Source organism: Diabrotica virgifera, chromosome 5 (assembly GCF_917563875.1).
Source record: "Diabrotica virgifera virgifera chromosome 5, PGI_DIABVI_V3a".
Classification (NCBI taxonomy): domain Eukaryota; kingdom Metazoa; phylum Arthropoda; class Insecta; order Coleoptera; family Chrysomelidae; genus Diabrotica; species Diabrotica virgifera.
Window position 1 is genome coordinate 146,223,815 of NC_065447.1, and position 23,607 is coordinate 146,247,421.

General features: G+C 33.9%; 1 protein-coding gene across 1 annotated transcript in view; it reads right to left on the reverse strand.

The window, feature by feature from the left end:
* LOC114343615 (uncharacterized) overlaps window positions 1–23,607 on the reverse strand; it is a 95,387-nt gene that overhangs the window by 57,604 nt on the left and 14,176 nt on the right. Inside the window, exons 2-4 of the mRNA XM_050650404.1 lie at window positions 22,500–23,099; window positions 7,827–8,743; window positions 4,030–4,133 (exon numbers count right to left, since the gene is read on the reverse strand). Coding sequence (XP_050506361.1) covers window positions 4,030–4,133; window positions 7,827–8,743; window positions 22,500–23,099 — 1,621 coding nt within the window. The remainder of the gene's footprint in view (window positions 1–4,029; window positions 4,134–7,826; window positions 8,744–22,499; window positions 23,100–23,607) is intronic.

Here is a 23,607-nt window from a genome sequence, read left to right on the forward strand (position 1 = left end):
CAAAAGTATTGTATTATTGGATATACAACATTTGTGCTCTAAGTTTATGATGTTGTTAATGGACATGTCTTTATTGCTATTTTAGTAACTAGCAAACCATTCTAAGAGGACATACACTATCTGAGCACAATAAAGATCCCATCTCGACTGGCACAGACCAGGGACTATCTCATTTTAAACAAAAATGAACATACAATATTTGTCCTCTTTGCCATCGATATAGGGTGCCCCAAAAGTAGCGGAATGGTTGAATATTTCACGAAATGAATATCGGATCGAAAAACTGAAAAATACCTGTTCAATAGTTTAAGTGTATTTCTTGAGACCCTTTTTCGATAGATTTTTGAAAAATATTGAACACATATTTTTCAGTTTTTCAATTCGATGCTCATTTCGCGAAATATTCGACTGTTCCGCTACTTTTGGGACACCCTGTATAAGAAATATAGAGTATAGAAAATGAAACGAAACATTGTATATTGAAATGTATTGATACTCACGACACCGTGGAAAAATCTGGAAAAATAATAATTAAAAATGTTCAAATGCAGTACCTTCCAGCAAATTTACTGTTTCAATTTCCACTTCGGAAATTGTTCTCAAAATGTAAAAACTTTTGTTGCTTGCTAAAAAATTTTTTGTAATAATTTTATTTTATCTGACTCATGTGTTTATACATTTTAAAGTAGATGACTTTTAAATGATATTGCCATTGCCAATATTTATAAGTAGCGTTCCTAGGACAACTTTATTGAAAATAGTTCATTCGACTACATGAAATCAAATTTCAACTTAAAATATCCGCCAGAAAAATCATTTTTGAGATCTTCTATACGTTGACGCAATATTGCCGAAACTGAAGACTGTGAAAGTATAAACAACGAATATAGACGCATATCGAAGTGCATTTCAACTGGGAAAATGGTTACATTGATTATACTTCAAAATACTCTGCGACTGCATAAAATTTATTACATTATTAGGAGATCTCTACACATTTAACAATTTAGAATGAAGTAAATTGAAACTAGCCACTTCATTAGGTTTAAAAACGTCTACATTACATTATTCATACATTTAACATTGAAAAGTAGTCGACACTAAGTCGATGTATTAAGTGACATCAGAGGCGATCAGTCGTTCATCAGATCACACTCTGCTTTTACACAGGCTCCGCCTCTGCTCTCACACAGCCTCCGCCCACTTCGATATACACAGCGCAACCGAGGAAAATCCATAAAAGCGATGCTATTTCTCGGTTCGCTCTCAGCATGAGGGACTAATCCACAAATTGAACGATTATGGGTACAGTGGGGCGATGACATGTCTTCTGGCTTCATACTTGGCCAACAGGAGGTTTAGAGTTCGGATAGGGGACACCCTGTCCGAGGTCGGAACCCCTGAGGCGGGTGTGCCGCAGGGAGCCCTGCTGTCACCATATCTGTACACCATATACACTGCAGATACACCTAAAAGTAACAGAACGATCCTAAGCCTATATGCAGATGACACTGCTATAGCAGCATGCAGCAGAGACCCAGACCTGGCAGCAAGACATGTACAAGGAGAACTAAACCGACTATTACGATGGTGCGTAAAATGGAAGATTGCACTAAATCCAGATAAAACTCAGGCCGTCATGTTCCGTAAAAGATGGGGAACACCGAACACAGAACTAAGCATGGACAATAACCAAATAGAATGGGAAAATGAAGCCAAATACCTAGGCGTAACGCTAGACAGAAAGTTAACATTCACACAACACATAAAGCTAACAGTAAATAAAGCCAAAGTACTAAGGAAACAACTAGCCCCAATAATTGGGAGAAAAAGCAAATTAAGCATCAAGACAAAACTCAGAACAGCCAATAGCATAATCCTGCCCACCCTAACATACGCATCAGCAGCCTGGGGACATACGTGCAAGTCCAACAGGAAGAAATTACAATTCAGCCAAAACCACATAATCAGAGAAGCCCTAAACGTGCCCAAATATGTACCACTGCGGTACATATACCGGGACACAGGCCAGAAAAAAATCCTAAGGACCATGGATGAAAAAGCGTATGACATCTTCACCAATATAAGAAATCACCCCAACAGATGGCTAAAGGAATTAACAGATTATGACGAAAACGTTAGAACGGTACATAGACGACCTAAACAACAATTATTGGGATATAGACAGGTCCCAGCAGAAGAACATGATGTCTGAGATAGTTACAGAGTAGTCAAACCACACCGCGCAATAAAGGTAGAAAAAAAAAAAGAAAAAAAAAAAAGATCAGGCCCTGGGGCCCAATCGATGTTAGATGATTGGACGCCAGATCGTGCTCACCAAAAAAATACATAAAATTATACTAACCCACAAAAAAAATATATAAAACTAACAAAAGACCCTTTATTGTCGCAACCATGTTAATATTAAGTATTCCTTGAAGATTAGTGAACACTGACCGTACCCACTCGGCTCATACTCAACATTAAGGGTACAAGGGACCCCTCAGGTCACCTTGTACAAGCCACTTAGGCTTCAGGCCCATAAGGCAGGTCGAACGAAAGACCTAATCGTCGCGAAACTCTGAGCACCGAGGCCATGGGCGATAACCATGGGCTCGATGGCCAGACTCATCGGGTGCCCAGCTGCCGAGGAGAACAAAATTACGTTTTGCCAATTCGGCAGCTGAGTGACCGAGCTCACCACACGGCTCCTCGCGGAGGGATACCAACCTAGGTTAGTGTCTCTCCGAGGGGAGACACACTCTTAGGGACTTCAGTCCAAAATCATGTCAATACCAAAGTAGAATCAGTAATGTAAATAGGGAGAAAAGCTACAAAGCTACCCCTACAGTGAGGTGGCCTAACCACAAGCATGCAAAAACGGAGGGTGTTTCTTCTTCCCAAATCACCCGACGTAAAGATCATAGCCTCCCCGCGTATGTCACACGTTGGGGAGGGGTGGAGGAAAAACCTGGGGGGTCAGATAGGTACCGATCCAAAATGACTCGCTCTTTTGAAGCGTGACCGGTCTGATTTTCGGACATGTGGGTCCCGTTGACTAGCAGCGGTACACACATGTTCCTAGGGGGTGGGATGATCGGTGAGTGTGAGTGAGTGAGTGGTTCGCTCTCAGCTCTTGCCTAGCTCTAGTGCGCCTAGGTGCTCCAGGACTGGGGCTTTGTCCCAGTACAGAGACTCTGGGGTTGGTTTTAGCTCGATAAAACTTGTGTTGTTATTTCACCTTGCTCCTGAGTTTTGCCCCCTTATTAAGGGGGCAACACTACTTCAAAATGTAAGAAATTATACGTTTAAATGTAAGAAATGAGAGCTTTGGCTGTTCTTGTCAGAACCAGCCAAACGCTTCTCTTCTACGATACTACAGCAGTATTACCGTTCAACTTACTGAACTTTAAGAAAGTAGTTGGATTCCCGGTGTCGAACCACCCGTCCAGTCTACGAAACGCAATAGTGGGTAAGGTGAATTGAGTAGCCTTATTCCGCTATTGACGATATAAGATTTATGGAACACCATGTGGATGTACTTCATCCTTACTACAAAAAAGTAAAAAGTAATATGCGCCTATATTGATAGGTATAAAGTAAAAAACTTTGGGCTGATTTTAAGCCATACTTGGTTTAGTATTAATAAATCAAATTATGAAAAGAAATCAACAATTAATGTAACTCAAATTCTACTTTTGGAAAAGATATTGCTTTATGACAACTTACAAAAAATTCCAATCGTCATTCAATAAAAAATCAATGGTTTAAATTATTGCTCAATTGGACATTCAAATTTCAGCATTACTATTAATTCTTTGTGATTCAATGAAAAATACATATATTTTATTTTTTGATTTGTCTTCAGAGTAAAAATTAAAACATCAATTGGACATTCAAATTTCAGCATTACTATTAATTCTTTGTGATTCAATGAAAAATACATATATTTTATTTTTTGATTTGTCTTCAGAGTAAAAATTAAAACATTAAGGCGCAAATTTCGGTATATTAAAAAAAAACACTTACCTTTCCCTTCTACTCCTTTTCCCTGGTGTTCCTATCGGTGAAGGTTCCTCTATTTCCTTCCTTTTTGCTGGTTTTTCAAGATTTTTTTTCATTTCTTTCTTTACCTAGAAAAATAATGATTTACTTGACAGATTTCTTTTTTTGGCAATTTATAAAATGACATATTATTTTTTTTTTATTTTGTTTTTAGAATCCATTTGGAACATTTAGCGAAATTATAATTTAATTATTTTAAATTTCAATTGACCTCACGTCTATAAAATGAACAATTTTGTCCTACAGGAGTAAAATAATCTGTTGTTGAAGAATAAGGGATTGGTTTTTATTTGAAGTTATAAAATCAAAAAAGTGGGAGAACTGATGTTTTCTCCACTATTCTTTGCGCTAACCAAATTGTTATTGCGGCAGATCTTAACTACAAATATGTTATAGTCCTGTCGCCAGGGGGGTACAACGGCCTTCTTTATTCAGATGGACTTACCCAAGTTTTTTTCATGTATTTTGACCCGTAGAATACGAATTTTTTGGGTAACAGTTGATCCGGATGTCGATAAGATTGTTATAAACAAAGAACTTGAGGAATTACATAGAAGCGTTATAATGAAAGTATCAACTGTTACCCAAAAAATTCGTATTCTACGGGTCAAAATACATGAAAAAAACTTGGGTAAGTCCATCTGAATAAAGGAGGCCGTTGTACCCCCCCTGGCGACAGGACTATTAACCGGTCGTGGACAGAATATAACAAGTAGTATGGTATAGTTAGACCCAAACCCAGACATCCAAAGTGAAAGTTATCCTCCAACACCAAATTGTTCTATATGGTCCACATAATGTTCAGAAAAAGTCACACCATTTTGAGCGTCGGGTTTGGGGGGGGGGGGGAGAGGGGGGGAGAAATCTGCAAATTCGTAGTATTTTACGTTTTTCGTCAATATTTCTAAAACTAAGCGGTTTAGCATGAACAACCTTCTACACAAAATTGTTCTACATTAAATTTGAAATAAAAAAGGCCCTATGCATAACCCTTATAAAATGAACGGTTCCAAAGTTACGGAGGTAGTATAGTATAATTGGTCCAAAAAAAGGCCTAACCCAGACATCCAAAGTAAAAGTTTTCCTTCAGCACCAAATTGTTCTATATGGCCCACATATTGTTCAGTAAAAAGTTACACAATTTTGAGCGTCCGGTTTGGGGGGGAGATGGAGGAGAAGTCGGTAAATTAGTAGTTTTTTTTAAGTTTTTCGTCAATATTTCTAAAACTATGCTTTAGCGTAAGAAATCTTCTATAGGAAAATATTCTACATAAAATTTATTCTATAAATATATTCTACAGTAAAATAAAAAAGGTTCTATATATAATTGTTATAAAATCAACAGTTCCAGAGTTACGGAGGGTGAAAAGCGGAGGTTTTCGATACTTTTTATATTTACCGCTTTCTCTCCCCCCTCCCCCCCAAACCCGATGCTCAAAATGGTGTGACTTTTTTCTGAACATTATGTGGACCATATAGAACAATTTGGTGTTGGAGGATAACTTTCACTTTGGATGTCTGGGTTTTTGGTATAGTTATATCATAAATATTGCCCAAAAAATATAAAAAGTATCGAAAACTTCGACATTTCACCCTCTGTAACTCTGGAACCGTTGATTTTATAACAATTATGTATAGAACATATTTTATTTTAAATTTCATGTAGAACATTTTTGTATATAACATTGTTTACAATAAAGCATAGTTTTAGAAATATTGACGAAAAACATAAAAAAAACTACTAATTTACCGGCTTCTCTCCCATCTCCCTCCCAAACCGGACGCACAAAATGGTGTAACTTTTTACTGAACAATATATGGACCATATAGAACATTTTGGTGTTGGAGGAAAACTTTTACTTTGGATGTCTGGGTTAGGTCTTTTTTTGGACCAATTATAATATACTACCTCCGTAACTTTGGAACCGTTCATTTTAGAAGGGTTATGCATAGGGCCTTTTTTATTTCAAATTTAATGTAGAACAATTTTGTGTAGAGGGTTGTTCATGCTAAACCGCTTGCTTAGTTTTAGAAATATTGACGAAAAACGTAAAAAACTAAGAATTTGCAGATTTCTCCCCCCTCACCCCCCAAACCCGACGCTCAAAATGGTGTGACTTTTTTCTGGACATTGTGTGGACCATATAGAACAATTTGGTGTTGAAGGATAACTTTCACTTTGGATGTCTGGGTTATGCCATCTTTTTGATCAACTATACTATACTAAAGTAACTTAACTTAGGAAAATAAATGAATCATCGGAGGCGTAGAAAACTAGAGGCAAATATTTAGGGATATTTTCAAACACAAAGAGCATTACTACAAACTCTAAACTCTTTTTCCTGACAAAAGTCAGACGAAAAATAAAGGGAAATTCTAAGGTTCAGATAAAAAGAATGCTAGTAAAGTTAAAACATCGAAATAAAAAAAAATCTAATAAACGTTGACCTACCCAAAACGGACGCATATGGCCGGTATTAGAAATTCGCATATGAGGAAATTGATTTATCTTTGGAAGATAAATAAACGTACCAGTTTTGGTTTTTCTAAATAGTTTTTTTTTCAAATTCAAAAAGCGAAAAATTTTCAAATCCATTTTTCTAGAAAAGGGTGTATCCTACGGACTTAAACCAAGAGTACATTTAGTACTATAATACCTCACAATTTATTTATTTTATTAGTAAAGAGGTTACTCACTGGAGTAGCTCTCTATATGTCTGTATTTTTTTACCATAACAAATGCTTAATGCCCAATGGGCAGATTGTTGTAGGTACTCAATGGAGTTAATAATAAAAAAAAAACAATTTATTAATCCAGTGACAAAAATGCTTAAAGATTAAAGACAAAAAAGTTAAGCGATAAAATAACTGTTGCCCTACCCAAAACGGACGCCTATGACATTTACTAGAAATTCGCAATTGATGGAATCGATTTATCTCTGGAAGATAAATAGGCGTACCAGTTTTCGTTTTTCTAAAAAGAAGCGTTCTGCAGATATTAAAAAAACTAATTACAAGACGCCATATTCCAATATTGTATTGAAGCTATTTCTTTGTGGCATTTATGTAATTTATTATTCTAAATGGAAAATAAGCTACAATTTAACTTAAAATCATTTTATTGGCGTTTCGACTTCCAACTCGGACGTCGCGTCGTTATCAAAATACAAAATGTTATTAAATTAAACAAAAATGTTGTTGCTTAATAAAAAAAAATCTTCTAATAATTTAATTTAATCTGACTCATTCATACCGGCAATTCAGACATATATTATACATTTTAAAGTAGAAGCCTTCTACTTTAAAATGATATTGCCAATATTTATGGGTTGCGTTCCTGGGACGACTTTATTGAAAAATAGTTCATTCGATTACATGAAATCAACTTTAACTCAATAATATCCATCACAAAAAAGTCATAGCATGTGATTTGTCTTTAAAAAGACAACCACATGCAATGGTGACAGTAAAATTCTCACGTTAGTGATTCCATAGTAAATCACGAGGAAAAACCAGGAAAAAAGTTGGAAGTCGAAACGTCAATAAAATAATTTTTTTAGTTAAATTGTGGCTTATTTCCCATTTAGAATAATAAACCATCGTCAAAGAGCTCTAGCTACCTTAGAAATCATTTTCGGACTAGGTGAATTGGGTTAAATTGTCTTAAAATTATCTGAGAAATCACCAGTCTTCATTTGTCAGGAGATGGTATACAAGAAAAAACAAAGAATATAGTTCCTATAAAAATTTATTGTACTCACCATAATCTTGCTTGTTTTATTTGATGCATTTTCTGTAACTGCATTGGCCACCAGTTTTGGACTAGTTGCACTTTTCATTCTTGATAAGGCAATTCTTGGACTTCCTAATTTTGGACTTACCACCTTAGTTCTTTGCAATTTAGGGCTAGTTATTTTGGGGCTGGTCATTTTAGGGCTTGTATTCTTGGGACTCACTAATTTGGGAGTAGCCACCTTTTGAGTTGCCAATTTAGGGCTAGTAATTTTAGGACTTGCTATTTTAGGACTCGTCAACTTTTTGGTAGGTAAGCTGCTAAATTTAGTTAATAATTTCGGACTTTTTGTACCTTGTATAGGAGTGCTTTTTATTGATTTATTAAACACTAGTTTGGAAAGAGGTTCTGCTTGTTTAACTTTAGCATCACGAATAATTTCTTTTGAAGTGTCACTAAGACCTATAGGTTCTTTAAAAAAAGAAAAATTTTCAATGGTAAGTTCTTTATTATTTAATAATTCGGCAACCTCTCTTGTTGATCTTACTTTTTTACCTAGTGGTGTGTAATAGTAAATATCAGCTTGCCTACCTTTGCTTTGATCATAAGTACCTCTCCAAACCAATTCCCTTTTCCATCCATACTTAAAGGGTTTTAAATATTTAGGATCAGATAGGTCAGTATGGGATGATTTTATTCTTTTTACAACGGGACTGGAATTTCCACTATAAGATGGACTTTGCCAAGGTTCTTCCTTTATAGAAGTATCAGTATCATTGCCTGATTCCAAACTACCATTTTCTGTTGTATTGGAGACAGACTTTTTAATTGATGTTGGTGACATTAATATGTCACTATACCTTTTGTTTGGTATTCTAGCTCGTTTTCCTTTGCCCAAAGTTTCCGTTACACTGGTAGGGTATAAGTCCACATCCACTGGTTCCTCTGTAAAAAGCATATCTTCATTAACATTGAATATAAAACTTAACTAAAAATAATACTTGTATTGTCCTTTTCATGAGCATTTTTCAGTGCGTAACAAATGATAGGAAAAAGGGTAAGTCCGTGATAATACACATTTATGACATTTATTCTAACATGACATTTTAGTTAAATCTGACAGTTGTCACATTTTATTTTCAATTTGGAATAAAAACAAATCAAATGTGTTTCTTGCATTTATAAAATGGTATTTTCTTTGATTTATATAGTCTTATAAATTATACAGATTATATTTGTAATACTATTATCTAATTAAAAAAAATTATTTTTTTTATTATGGCGCCATCTATCGACAACTAGAATAACTAGAATAGACGTTGTAAATGTCTGTAATCACGGACGTGCCTTTTTTTCTGTCACATACAATTTAATGCGTTAGAAAGAAATCGAAAAACTGTGACGCACTGAAAGATGATCATGAGAAAAAGAATATACATAATATTTTTAAAACAAATTTCATCTTATTTGCCAAAAGTGTTAGTAATTGATGAAATAACCAATACTTAAATCAGACTAAGACCTAAATATTTCAGCTATGGAGCTAATCAAGACTGTTACAAAATACTGGAATATCTACTAATACTAGAATAAACGTCAATCTTCTTTCATGCACCTTCTCCATTGTGGATATCATTATCATCAGGGCTTTTCATTCCTGATAGAATGTTTGCTGCTCTTACTTAGAGCTATCTGATTCGCTTATTGCGGTGAATCACTCCACATTCCACTTGTGTGTTGTCAAAGTTTGTTGTATGACTTGGCTTTCGTTACAATGTTCTTCCACTCATTTCGATATGTGCATATACTAAATTTACAATCAAGATGCAGTAGAAATAAACAAGCCAAGATACTTTAAATGTTACTAGGAGCACTCCCGAATCATAATTTACACAAATTAATCACAAGATATCACAAGGATTAATCACAAGGTTTCACAAATTAAAGTTAAGAGATAACCAGAGGTCACCCCAATATATTGTAATGGGGGAACCTCTGGTTATCTCTTAGCCACAAGTTAACTTTACTTTGTGAAACCGGCCGTTAAAGTGCGAAAAAATTTTTTGGCTTATAAAACGTTTATTGTACATTTTAAGGAAAAATTGTTCAAATTAATAATATATATATATATATATATATATATATATATATATATATATATATATATATATATATATATATATATATATATATATATATATAATCAAATTCCCTTCTACCTATTGGTGTCGGAATTACAATAATAACTTAGATATTGTGTACAAATTTACGCCACTGTCTTCTATTTTGTGCCAATACTTTTGCTTCTTTCCAGGATTTGCCTCTCTTTTGTAGAACTTTTCCAATAGCTTGGTCCCATGTTTCTCTTGGTCTTCCTCTCTTCCTCTTGATATTTACTTTCGCTTCCCAAAGCATTTTTACCGGTCTTCTATCGTCTAGTCTTTGTAAATGTCCCCACCAGCTGATTTGTCTTTTTTCTATGAATTCTAAGATTGATTCCACCTCCAGATCCTCCCTTATCTGCTCATTTCTTACCCTGTCAAGTCTTGTAACTCCTCTCGCTCTTCTTAGGTACTTCATTTCCGTCGCTTGTACTCTGCTCTTCTGCCTCTCTGTTAATGTCCACGATTCACAACCGAAGGTGAGTATGGGTCTATATATTGCCTTAAAAACTTTCATTTTTGTACTTTGCGCTATTTCCTTTTTTTCCTATAAAAGTTGTGTTCATTGCATAATATGAATTTATTGCTTTCTCTATACGTTTATCGATTTCTAAACCTTGTTGACCTGAATCTTCAATTTTTACACCCAGGTATTCGAAGCATTCAACTTGTTGTATATGTATACCATTGATCTGTATACTCACGTTTTCTTTAGTTTCTGCTACTACCATCACTTTTGTTTTTGTTAGGTTTAGTTTCATGCCACTTTCTTCTAATATTTCACTCCACGTTTGTAAGTTTTCTTTAGGTCCTTTTCTTTTGTTGCCATTATAACGATGTCATCTGCAAAAGCACACTCTGATATTTCGATCGGTTGTAAGTTTTTGTATCCTACAAATAGGTGTTTTGTTCTCTGACTACATTTTTTAATTATTTCGTCCATAAACAACGTAAACAATGTTGGACTTAGTCCTCCTCCCTGTCTTAGACCATCTTTTGTTATAAAATTTTCTGACTTCAGGTTTCTAGTTATAACACAATTCGTCGTATTTTTATATAGACATTCAATATTTTTCCTTAGTTTGGTTGCTATTCCTCTTTGTTCTAGGAGCGACCATACTTTTTGCCGAGGAACAAGATCAAACGCTTTTTGTAAGTCGATAAACGCAAAATATGCTTTTCCTCTTCTGAGTTTCGTTTTCTCAATGATCTGTTTAATAGTGAAGATGTGATCTTGCACACTTCTTCCTTTTCTAAAGCCACTTTGAGTTTCTGCTAATGTTGTATCGATTATCTTTGTCAGCTTTTCTTGTAATATTTGTTCGTACAGTTTCATCGCCGAGCATAAGAGCATTATGCCTCTATAGTTTTTGCATTCTTTTTTATCTCCAGATTTAAATATGGGTAGTATCAACGAGATCTTCCATTCTTCTGGTATTCTTTCAGCTTTCCATATCTTGTTTATTAATTGTAATAATATGTGTTGTCCTTGTACTCCCATATATTTGAGCATCTCAGTTGTTATTTTATCATGCCCTGGTGACTTTCCATTTTTCATTTTTGCCAATCCTTGTGTAAATTCTTCCCATGTTTTTGCAGTGTCTTGCGTTTCTTCTATGGTTTCTCCGGTATTTGTCACGTTAATGGTATAATGTGGTGTTTCGTTTTCAGTTGATAATAGTTCTTGAAAATACCTTTTCCATCTTTCCATTATTTCTTCTTCCTGTGTCAAAATGTTTCCTGTTTCGTCTCTAATTGTCAATTGAACTGTATTTTTTCCCCTTCTTAATGTTTTCATGGTCTTATAAAACAGCTTTTGGTTACTTTTACTATCTGATTCTAGTTTATCCCCGAATTGTTTCCAACTTTCTTCTTTTGCATCTTTTATCATATTCTTTACTATTTTTCGTTGTTCTTTATATTTTTCATACGTTTCAGTTATTTTGTTTGATAGGTATATTTTCCATCGTCTTTTCTTTTCCTTTGTTTCTGATTTAATTTGTTCATTCCACCACGATGTCTGTTTCCTGTTGCTAGTTGTTCTACTTACGCCGCATGCCTCCTTGGATGCCTCAATAATAATTTCTTTTATACTATTCCATAACTGATCCACATCTGCATCTCTCATTATTAATAGCCTTTTTTCAATTTCTCGATTTATTATTTCTTCATATTTAGTTCTCACATTTTCTTCTGTCAACTTGAAAGATCTTATTGATTCAAATTCTACTTTTCTTTCTTTATTTATTTTCTGCTCCTCGTTCTTCATAATTTGGTGTTTAATTTTTGTTACCACCAGATAGTGATCACTATTGATTTCTGCACCTCTTCGTACTTTGGTGTCGGTAATGTTTGCCCTATAGTCTTTTTCCACTATTACATAATCGATTATTGATTTTTCTCCTCTGCTTATAACTTCCCGTGTGTATTTGTGGATATTTTTATGTTCGAAGAGTGTGTTTGTTATTATTAGATTATGTAGTTGACAGTATTCAAGCAATCTCTTGCCGTTATTGTTCCTCGTATCTTCCCCATGTGTACCTATTACTGTGTTATATTTGTGATCTTGTTTACCAACTCTGCTGTTGAAGTCTCCAGTAATTAATATTCTTCCTTTGCATTCTTCTGTAATTCTCGTCAGTTCATCCCAAAATTTATCTTTTATTGCTGAATTCTCGTCTTCGCTTGGTCCGTATACGGCTAATATTATCCAGTTTTCTCCGTTTATGCCTGTTAGTTCTACTTTTAATATTCTTTCGTTAATTGCCTCCCACGTGTTTACACTATTTATTAGCTTTTCATGTATTATGCATCCTATTCCGGCTGCAGCTCTTTGTTTATTGTCCACTCCGCTATATATCATCAAATGACCTTTATTAAGTTTAATTTCGCCTTTGCCTTTTTTCTTTGTTTCCGATACTGTTAGTATATCTAGTTGTGCTTGTTCAAATTCCTCTATTAAATCCTGTTCTTTTCCGTAAATACTTCGAATATTCCATGTTCCAATTTTCCATGTGCTCGCTCTTCCTTTTATCATATTTCGTTTTCCTTTTCTTATGCTGGTCGTCTCCATGTTTCCATCCTGTATATGTTCCACTAGTTTTTTGAATTATCATGAAGAGTATTCGTACTTTCAATCGTATTTTTCTTTTTATTCCATATAAATTTTTCGCCATTTATAATTAATTTCTGGTACCCAATTACTACCTTTTTGTTCTGGTTTCTTTTATCTTTTGCTATTTCTTGTAGGCTTTTCTTGATTTTGTTCTCTTGTTCTGTTAAATCATGGCGTATAAATATTTTTTTGGCCTTTGACGTGTCTTAGTTTGTGTTTATTTTTCATTACATCTGCTTTTTCTCGATTGTTCAGTTTTAGTACGCACATTGTTTCGTTTATTTTTGTCAATTTTTTCGCTTTAATAACAACTTGTAGCTTGTTTTCGACAAATTTTTCTATTTCTTCTTGCGCTTCTTCTTCATTGTCCCGTATTTTAAATCCACTTATAATTATGTTATTTTTCTTCTTGTATTTTTCGATGTTTTCGACTTTTTCTTCCAATTTTTCCAAATTTTCAACTTTCATCTTCAGTTCGTTAATTTCTTTCTTTAATTCTATATTTTCTTCTCTGAAAATTTTCAGTCTTTTTTTATATTCTTGAAAATCATTTTTAATTTCTTTCAGATCTTTGCGCATTTCCGACGTCAAATTTATTAAATTTTTGATTTCGTCCCAGTCGCTCATCCTTATGTGGTTTGTATCACTCTGTATAAATATATCTGTGTGTGTGTATAACAATGTATTGTTGTTGTAAATAATCGAACGCTGACAGTGACAGAGCGCAAAGCTACCCAACCCAATTCAACCTTGCGAAGGTCAAGAAGCTTATCCCTGTCAGCTTTTTCTGTTGTTTGTTTATCTTTCTTTATAACACTGTTTCACACAAATACGTATAAAGAATTATCTATTTATTTTATGCTACATTTAATGTTTATGCTACATGATACATTTTAAGGAAAAATTGTTCAAATTAATAATAATATTGTTGATTTCAAAAACTTCTTTACTTTTTGAGGGATTTTAGAATTGACAGAGATAATTGGCACACACTGTCCACGAAATAACGTTTAAATACGCATTTAAGCGGACGTGAAGTTAGCCCGAATCTGCAGGAGGGTGGTTTCGCACTTTAAGGGGTTGGACAAACGTTGCGAAGGGGTGGACAAACGGGTAGTTGGGATTCTGTCCCCGAATTAACGATTAAATACGCATTTAAGCGGACGTAAGTTAGCCCGAATTAAGAAATAAAAAAAATAATTAAAAATAACAGGGGGTGGTTTCGCACTTTAAGGGGTTGGACAAACGCTGCGAAAGAGTGGACAAACGGATAGTTGGGATTCTGAACCTGAAATAGCATGTAAATGTGTTTTTAAGCGGACGTGAAGTTAGCCCGAATTGAGAAATAAAAAAAAATTACAATCTGCGGGGGGGGGGGGGGTCGTTTCGCACTTTAAGGGTTTGGACAAACGCTGCGAAGGGGTGGACAAACGGGTAGTTGGAATTCTGTCCCCGAATTCACGTTTAAATACGCATTTAAGCGGACGTGAAGTTAGCCCGAATTAAGAAATAAAAAAAATAATTACAAATAACAGGGGGGTGGTTTTGCACTTTAAGGGGTTGGACAAACGCTGCGAAGGAGTGGACAAACGAATAGTTGGGATTCTGAACCTGAAATAACATGTAAATGTGTTTTTAAGCGGACGTGAAGTTAGCTCGAATTGAGAATTAAAAAAAATAATTACAATCTCTACGGGTGTCGTTTTGTAGCAAAAAGGGGTGCGACAAACGTTGTGAAGGTGTGGACAAACGGTTAGTTGGGACTCTGTCCACGAATTAACGTTTAAATACGTATTTAAGCGGACGTGAAGTTAGCCCGAATTAAGAAATCAAAAAATAATTACAATCTCCAGGGGGGTCGGTTCGCACTTTAAGGGGTTGGACAAACGCTGTGAAGGGGTGGACAAACGGGTAGTTGGGATTCTGTCCCCGAATTAACGAATAAATACGCATTTAATCGGACGTGAAGTTAGCCCGAATTAAGCAATAAAAAAAATTACAAATAACAGGGGGGTGGTTTCGCACTTTAAGGGGTTGGACAAACGGTGCGAAAGAGTGGACAAACGGATAGTTGGGATTCTGAACCTGAAATAACATGTAAATGTGTTTTTAAGCTGACGTGAAGTTAGCCCGAATTGAGAAATAAAAAAAATAATTACAATCTGTGGGGGGGTCGTTTCGCACTTTAAGGGGTTGGACAAACGCTGCGAGGGTGTGGACAAATGGGTAGTTGAAATTCTGCTCCCGCATAAACATTCATTCTAATATCTGAAGTACTTTTTCGGCGATACTGTTCTATTATTTATAAAATTATATATAAAAAAAATTATTTTAAAAATATCAGTGGGTGGACAAAAAAAATTATGTGGTGGATAAACATGGACAAACGATGGACAAACAATATAGCAAGAGTTTTTTTAAATTTTCGAAAATTTGTGGATTTGTGAAGTTAGCCCGAAAAAAAATTTTTGTTTATAAAAAAAATTGATAAGTGGACTAACGAAATAACATGGTGGACAAACGTGGACAATCAATGGACAATCGAATGGCATCGATCACATTTTTTCCCGACTTTTTCGGGCTAAGTTCACGGACCTGACTTTATGTGGGTCCTTGTATTCTACTCCTCTGCATTCTCCAGACATACGGTACACTATCAATAAAAAGGAATGAATTTCGGTATAAATGCTTTATTCTCTCATTTCTTTTTATTGATAGTGTACCGTATGCCTGGGGAATGCAGAGGAGTAGAATACAAGGACCCACATAAAGTCTCATGCTCGCCGTGTTGGTGTTGGTGATGTTATGTCGAATTTGTTTCTTGGTCCAATGTTGGCATTTGGAGAGGAGTTCGATATATCACTGTCAATATGAGCACGGCAAAATTCGTGTCCCACGTTGGGCGCCACTTTTGTCGAGTCTAACTCCTCCATTTCTACATTCTCACGATTTAGTAGGTTTGTTGGTATACAGATTGTTTAATTTTCATTATATTCATAACTGATATCAAAATGTTTTATGATTCATGGATTGAAAGACAATTATTATATTTTTAGCCAAAATATTTATTGCTCTGATAGCCAAGCTGCAGTAAAGACTCTGCTGCCATCTCCTACTTGTACATCCGTAACACTAAGCCACTGCCAAAACACAACAAAGTAATCTTGTTAATGGCCCTAGGTCATAAAGGGATTGAAGGTAACAAGATGGCTACGAAAGGAACTAGTGCCCATTTTATTAGACCAAAACCATTCCACCATATCCCTAAGTTACATCATGGAAGACATCCAATAATGAGAAAAAACTTCCTACTGCATATGGGCAGAACATTCCAGTCTAAAGGCAAGCAGCAAAGTAATTGAAACCTATTCACTACACAAACAAATTTCAGAAAACTGAACTCAAACTGATTATTAAAGGTTTTCTCATGGATACTATTAACTCAGTTATCATCTTTTAGCACAGTAAATGAACGGGAAATATGCTGATACCATGTAATTTTCAGGGTCAACTCCGAATTAGTGTTGGAAAATTCTCGAGAATGAAAAATCGGAGAATATTCTCGATATGGAGAATTTTCTGAGAATGAACCCCATGACGCACTTAAGAATATTGTTAAAGATGAAAAATAGGGTTTTAAAATCCTGATCTTATATACAAAATTATGAGACGAAACAACAGTGTTCTTTGTATATAAAAAAATACAAAAACAACAGAAAACACAAAATTTCTTTGATAAAAACTGAAATTTTCTTCTTAACAACAAATAATCGATGTGGCCGTATGATAAAAGATGAGACCTCAGATTCAGAATCTATTTCTATCATTAGCTCATCCTAGTCATCTACAATCTGCATTTCAATGTACTGATGAGTTGTGGGATTTTGTTTTTCACGAGTGGCCAGCTCAGTCATGGATTGGTCTACGTCTAACAATTTTAAATTGTGAGCAATAAAAGTTACCTTACGAGCCCATTCAGCAGTGAGCCGGTTTCTTTTAGAGTGGATAAAAAAATCATAAGTACTGAAACTTCTTTCAGTCGCTGGATGAAGGCATGCTTAATATATCAACTACTATTTTAGTTAATTTTGTTCCGAAACATGTACCTTTTCACCATATGATTAAGTCTAGTTTTTCAATTGATTTTACAACGTATGGTTTTCCAAAAAATCCCTCCTTAGACCGATCAAGTGCCAAATCTGCCATTATATCAGCCGACTCATCACCGTATTTTAAAGTAGCTAAATTATCTACAAACTCAGTTTCCTCAACTTGTTCTTCTCTGCTTAAATGAACACCATTCTAAATATTTGCACGTTAATATTGCCCCAAAACAATAAATATTGATACTGTAAACACCCTTTCTAGTGGTTCATGGGATTGGCAAAAACAATACACCTACATAATTTAACATTAATTTTAACATTTAATTTAATTATTATAATTTAACAAATATTATTTGTTAAATTATAATAATTTGACCCGTATCTAGTTCTTATTTTTGTTTCGGGTTTTGAAAATATAGAAAATTTTTTCCGAGAATATTCTCGAGAGAATTTTCTGGCCGAGAATATTCTCGTTCTCGAGAATATTCTCTTGAGAATATTCTCTTCTTACATCACTACTCCGAATTGCATGAGAATTTGGATTTAGGTTCTACTTATCCTCCACTTAAAAGTTGAGCCTTGAGCCGTTGGTTGCTTTTACTTGGGGGGTGACAGTCACCCCTTCTCGGGGGTGAAAAACGCGTGTTTTGCCTAATCCTAAGTAACTTTTGTTCTAAAGGGCTTTTTAAAAAATGAATACTTTTGGAGTTATAAAAAAAACACGTTTTCAGGCGTTTTTTCGCAAATATCTCAAAAAGTAAGTATTTTGTGGACAAAAATATTCTCGGCAAAAATGTAGCGCAGAAAAAAAAACGAAAAAAATTGTGTATTCGTAAAGTCTGTAGACTGAACAAAAGCAAACTAGTAACTCATGAAAAATACCTTCTCATTTGTCAAATTCTAACTCGAATATTTCAACGTGAAATAATCAAAAATGAAGCACTTTTCGGGAAAACCCCATTAAAACTTTTCTTAAGTGATTAAAAAAAGCGTTATTTTTATTATTTATAAAAGTTTCTAGAATCAAAACTAAGTGAGTTAAAATAAAGTTGTCTCCTTTTTTTTAGTAAAAAAAAAATCGTGAAAATCTCCCCCTATTTAGCACCTCAAATGAAATGAATCGTTACCGCTTTACAAACAATTGAATGCTATGCTGGAACAACGTTGTAACCGCCAATAGTTTTAAATGTAGGTGCTCCATAGAAAAACGTACGGTATGAGCAAAATAATGTATTGCCGACAAAATCTGATTTGGCGTTTAAAACGTTGTTCCAACATAGCGTTCAATTCCCTTTACTTATGTATTTTTTTTAAATGATCTGTAAACTTTCACCCGTTTAAAGTTCTTATTTTTGAAAGGGTTATAGTCGAAAGGGCTTGAACGAGTCACTAATCACGACTGTATGCAAACTTTGAACAGCCAGATTTTAACCAATTTTTGTCTAACAGAACAACAAAATGAAACTAGCATATTTATAAAAGCAAAACCTACATTTTTGAGATTTTTCGTATCGCTAATATTTTTTAAATTATCTTTGAAAAAGAGCATTTTACTAAAATTTTTAGGAAAAAACTTTTTTACTACAAAACCAAATTTTTTCAACAATAAGTACTTCGAAACAGTAAAACTTTCACATCGTATAAATATTGAAGAAAAAAAACCCAATAAAGGGCTACATTAAAAGACAGAACGTTTTCGGTCTAAAGAGAGCATCATCAGTGTTTTAAGCAAGCTCTACATGCTAAGCCACCAAAAATACATGGGTTAAAACCCTTAAAATGCCGACCAAAAGTCTTACATTGGCATATTATATATGAAACCCTGGCGATGGGTGAAATTTAAACAAGATATACCTCAAAGCATCATATGACTATACCACTTGTATGTGGGTGTAAAGTCTTCACAAAGAGAAAGGTAAAAGCCAACTCAGTTGGCTTTTATATAGCTCTATATACCTGTAGCTTCCAAAAGCTGCCTTTGGAACTGCAGGTGAGAAATGGTTGGGTGTCTTCCAGCTGATTGGGCAATTAAACGATCGTGGAGAGCCGTTATTACTTTTGGCGACTTTGCTTTATTTTTGAGCTTTCCTAGTTCCTGTTACCTAGCATAGGTTTTGGACAGGACGCCCTGTATTAAGCCTAGCTCTACAGATATGTCCCTCTGAGAACATTACTTTCTCCACAAGACCAATAATCTTTCCTCGTTGTAAGTTCTATAACCCCACATGAGCCATATTTTCGTTTTTGGACGCAAAAGTTAGTTTATTTATTTTTGTTCAATTTGCAACTCAAGCAAATAACCTATACCGTACCGAGATGTACTATCCAATTGTCTTATGTATTTGTTTATTTTCAATAAAAACCTTTAATCTTCGCAACAATAACAAGTTTTTTCAAAAGAAATAAATATTACTTTGAAATACATGGTGATTCCATATAAGGTTGGGTCTGTGTATTTATATAAAATAAATGGTAAAGCGGTAACGATTAATTTTTTACCAAAAATAGGTGCCAATTTTATTTTGAGCACAACTTGCTTAGTTTTGATGCTAGAAACTTTTATAAAAATAAAAATAAAGCTTTTTTAAACACTTTTAATAAGTGTTTAAATTTTAATAAGTTTTTCCGAAAATTGCTTCATTTTTTGGTTATTTCACATTGAAATTCGATTTGGAATATTTGAATATTCGATTTGGAATTTGATGAATGAGAACATATTTTTCATGACACATTTGCTTTTACTGGGGTTTTGCAGAGTTCATTAATACATCATTTCTTTTTCGTTTTTTTTATGAGCTACATTTTTGGTAAGAATATTTTTTCGATAAAATACTTTTTGAGTTATTCACGAAAAACCGCCTGAAAATGTACTTGTTTTGTTGGAAAATACATATTTTCATTCGCAAATAACTTGAAAAGTATAAAATTAGTTAAAAAACTATAGAACGAAAGTTACTTAGAATTAAGGTAAGGTTGCCAATTAAGGCCACCTTAAGGTTTAAATATCTGTAATATTTTATTCAGGAACAATATGGGGGAAAACTCTTGTATACGTATTGCCTAACATTTTAGCTATCGAATTTCAGGATAAAATACTTACTAAATAAATAAAGAAATATAAAATTTTAACATTGAATAAATCTGGAATATTTGGCCTTATTAGGAACTGGTAGCTTACTTAATAAGGCCAGTTTCATTTTTTACGCAAATTGGGGTGGATAATAAATTTTAAACCTAAGAATTAAAGAACAAATACAAAATTTAGTGAAAGAAACTTTTATTCATATTAAAAACAAAAATTTGTCAATACATTAAGCACACATATCGCACATTTACACACATCTAGGACAATTGGCTTTATTAGGACACTGTCTACTTTTTTTATTTAACATAAAAAAATGTTAAAAAGCAATATAGAGAAAAAACAGTTCCAGTTCCTTAAAAAGTATTAATAATGGCGTAGACGATTTTGACTGAGAAAGACATTTACGGTGACCTCTAATATATAATATCTATATTTAAGAAAATATTTGCAATTGGCCTAATTAAGACACTGGCCTTATTTGGCGACACTACCTTAGTCGATTTATCAATTTCCGGACTTATCTTGAACATATGTTTTCACTCCCTAGATGGGGTGACTTTCACTCCCCAAGTAAAAGCAACCAACAGCATAAGTTCAACTTTGAACTAGACGGTAAGTAGAACCTAAACCCAAATTTTCATGCAATTCGGAATTGACCCTGAAAATTACACTCCAAAATGGTAATTTATTGGGCTATTTATGAAATAGAAAAAGTGGACAGAGCAACATGCAGATTCTGCAAAATGCAGAGAACATCTGAGCATATCTACAACTAAAGAGTACCCAATCATAAAATAACCATTCCATTGAACAAATAAACAAAAAAAAGTATGTGTGTGTACTTTGTACGCACGTAAGAAGTTACACTTCTATTATATGATTTCTTAAAAATAAATATACTTTAAACAGTTTGTTTTAATTTTTTTTAAGCACCAAACTAGTTTTGTGCTTACCGCTTTCAAAAAAATAAAAAAAAGTAAACGATTGCTCCGGATTCGAACTCGAGACCTCTCGATCTCTAGCTGAATGCTATACCAAATACGCTACAAGGACTGTGTCTGTATCGGTTCGGACGTACCTAATGACAATTCACGATAACAAACAGACAAGGTTGAAGTATAATAAATATACAATAAAATGTTTTAATGATACTCATCTTACTCCTGAGGAAGACAAATCCAAAGACACAAAAATTATAATAAATATATTTACTAAAAACACTAATTAGTCGAGGCATTGAAGCACAAAAAAGGCCTTACTGTCGATTTTTGGCGCAGTAAGACGGATTTTAATGCATTTTGGTGCGCTGGATTCGTGAGAATGTCAGGAAATTTTGTGAACTAATGTAATGAATAAGAAATCTGAAATTGCATTTGTGCATAAGAAAAATGCATTTCAAAAGTGCATTTTGAAATAAGCAATTATTATAAATTTACAACTCAGTAAATAGTTGGGCAACATCTCAATTAATTATTTTAATTATTTTTAATCATTTTTTAAGTCCATATAATAGTCAAAAGTCTAAGATGTCAATAACTATTAATAAACTAAATAATAAATAATTAATAATAAAAAAATTTTTCATTATGGGGAATCGAACCAAGTACTAATACGTCCGTAACTAGATAAACATACCGCTAGCCTACGCAGACACTTGCTAGACACGGGCGATATTAGGTATAAAAAAAACAAATAGGTAAGTAAAAATTGTAAAGAAAATTACTACATACTTAAATGTATTATAAAATTAATATATTTCTAAATTTTAGAAGAAACATTCATAAATAGGTACATTTATACAAAACATTCGTAAACACAAAAGCATGTAGGTACCTGCACATAATAATTGCCTATTTCAAAATGCACTTTTGAAATGCATTTTTCTTATGCACAAATGAAATTTGAGATTTCTTATTCATTACATTAGTTCACAAAATTTCCTGAAATTTTCTTGCACTGAATATTTACTTATACCTTATACATAACTTGAAAGATTTAGCAACTAAACGCTATACTGTCTGTGTGCACATGCGCGCAGTATTAGGAAATTTTACTCTCAATCGCGCCTAAAGAAGTATAACTTCAAAAAAGTCTAGATCTTTTGGACTAAAACATAATAATAAATATGATATAAAATAAATAATCGCTAAGATTTCTACAAATACCTATACAGTGCATAATCTTAAGTCCAGTAAGTCAATGCTTAAAATTTTGCTAATGAAATAAAACTTACCTTTTACTACTACTAATGGGTCAAGATGGCTCAATGGATCACTTTTAGATTCCTTTTGAGTTGGTAGCACCTTTGTTGTTTCAGTTCTATTTTCATTTTCTGTATTAACAATTTCTGATATTTTACGTTTCCTTCCTTTGGGTACTTTCTCCTTTGGATTTTCTATCCTTTCTGGAACGTTTTTAGCATTTTTCACTCCTTCTTTAGCATTATTTGCAGTCTCTTTGGCATCTTCAGTTATATTTTTATTGTTTTCAGTTGATGTAATTGTTTTGTCATCAGCAACTTTATTAACTGGTTCTGCCACATTTTCTTTTTCTTCGGTATCCATAGATTCTGGTTTTTGGGATACCTTTTCTTTTACTGTATTTTCTTTGGTTTCTTCTTCGTGTTCACTCTCATTTTCTAAGATTTCTTTTTCACTTTCCTCAGGTTCTCGTTCAGTATTTTTAGGTTCTTGTTCAGCATTTTTAGGTTCCTGTTCAGCGTTTTTAGGCTCTTGATCAGCTTCTTTATGTCCTTCTTTTTCTTCACCTTGTTTTTCTGGTACTACAGTTTCTTCTTCTACTGAAGTAGCTTCTTTTTCACCTTTTACTGGTTCTAAAACAAAACAAGAATCTGACATGTAGGAGTATAATGAACATAAAACTGAATTTTAGAATGAACTGCCTTTTAAATGAATACAGTAGAACCCCGCAAATCCGACTAATTAGGGGAACAGCCTGTTCGGATTCCGAAAAGTTCGGATTATCCGAAAGTTAGCCTTAACTAGTAGTTCAAAGCTTCCATTGTGATTATGAGTAGCCAAACGTTCTCGCAAGAGTGTGGACAATATTTTTGGACTCAAGTTGACTACAAGAGAACCAAAGTAAGTTTGTGTTTAACCGTTATAAACCTATATATTAAAGTATAATATTTATTTTTAAGAAATTTTAAATGTCAAAGTCCTAGTAATCCTACATTGTCTAATTTTCTGGCTTTACTCTGCATAATAAACATGTTTTTAAGTTTTTGTCTTGAATTTTTAAATTTTTTTCACTTTCCGTTAGTTCGGATTTGCTGAAAGTTCAGATTCGCGGGGTTCGGATTCGCGGGGTTCGGATTCGCG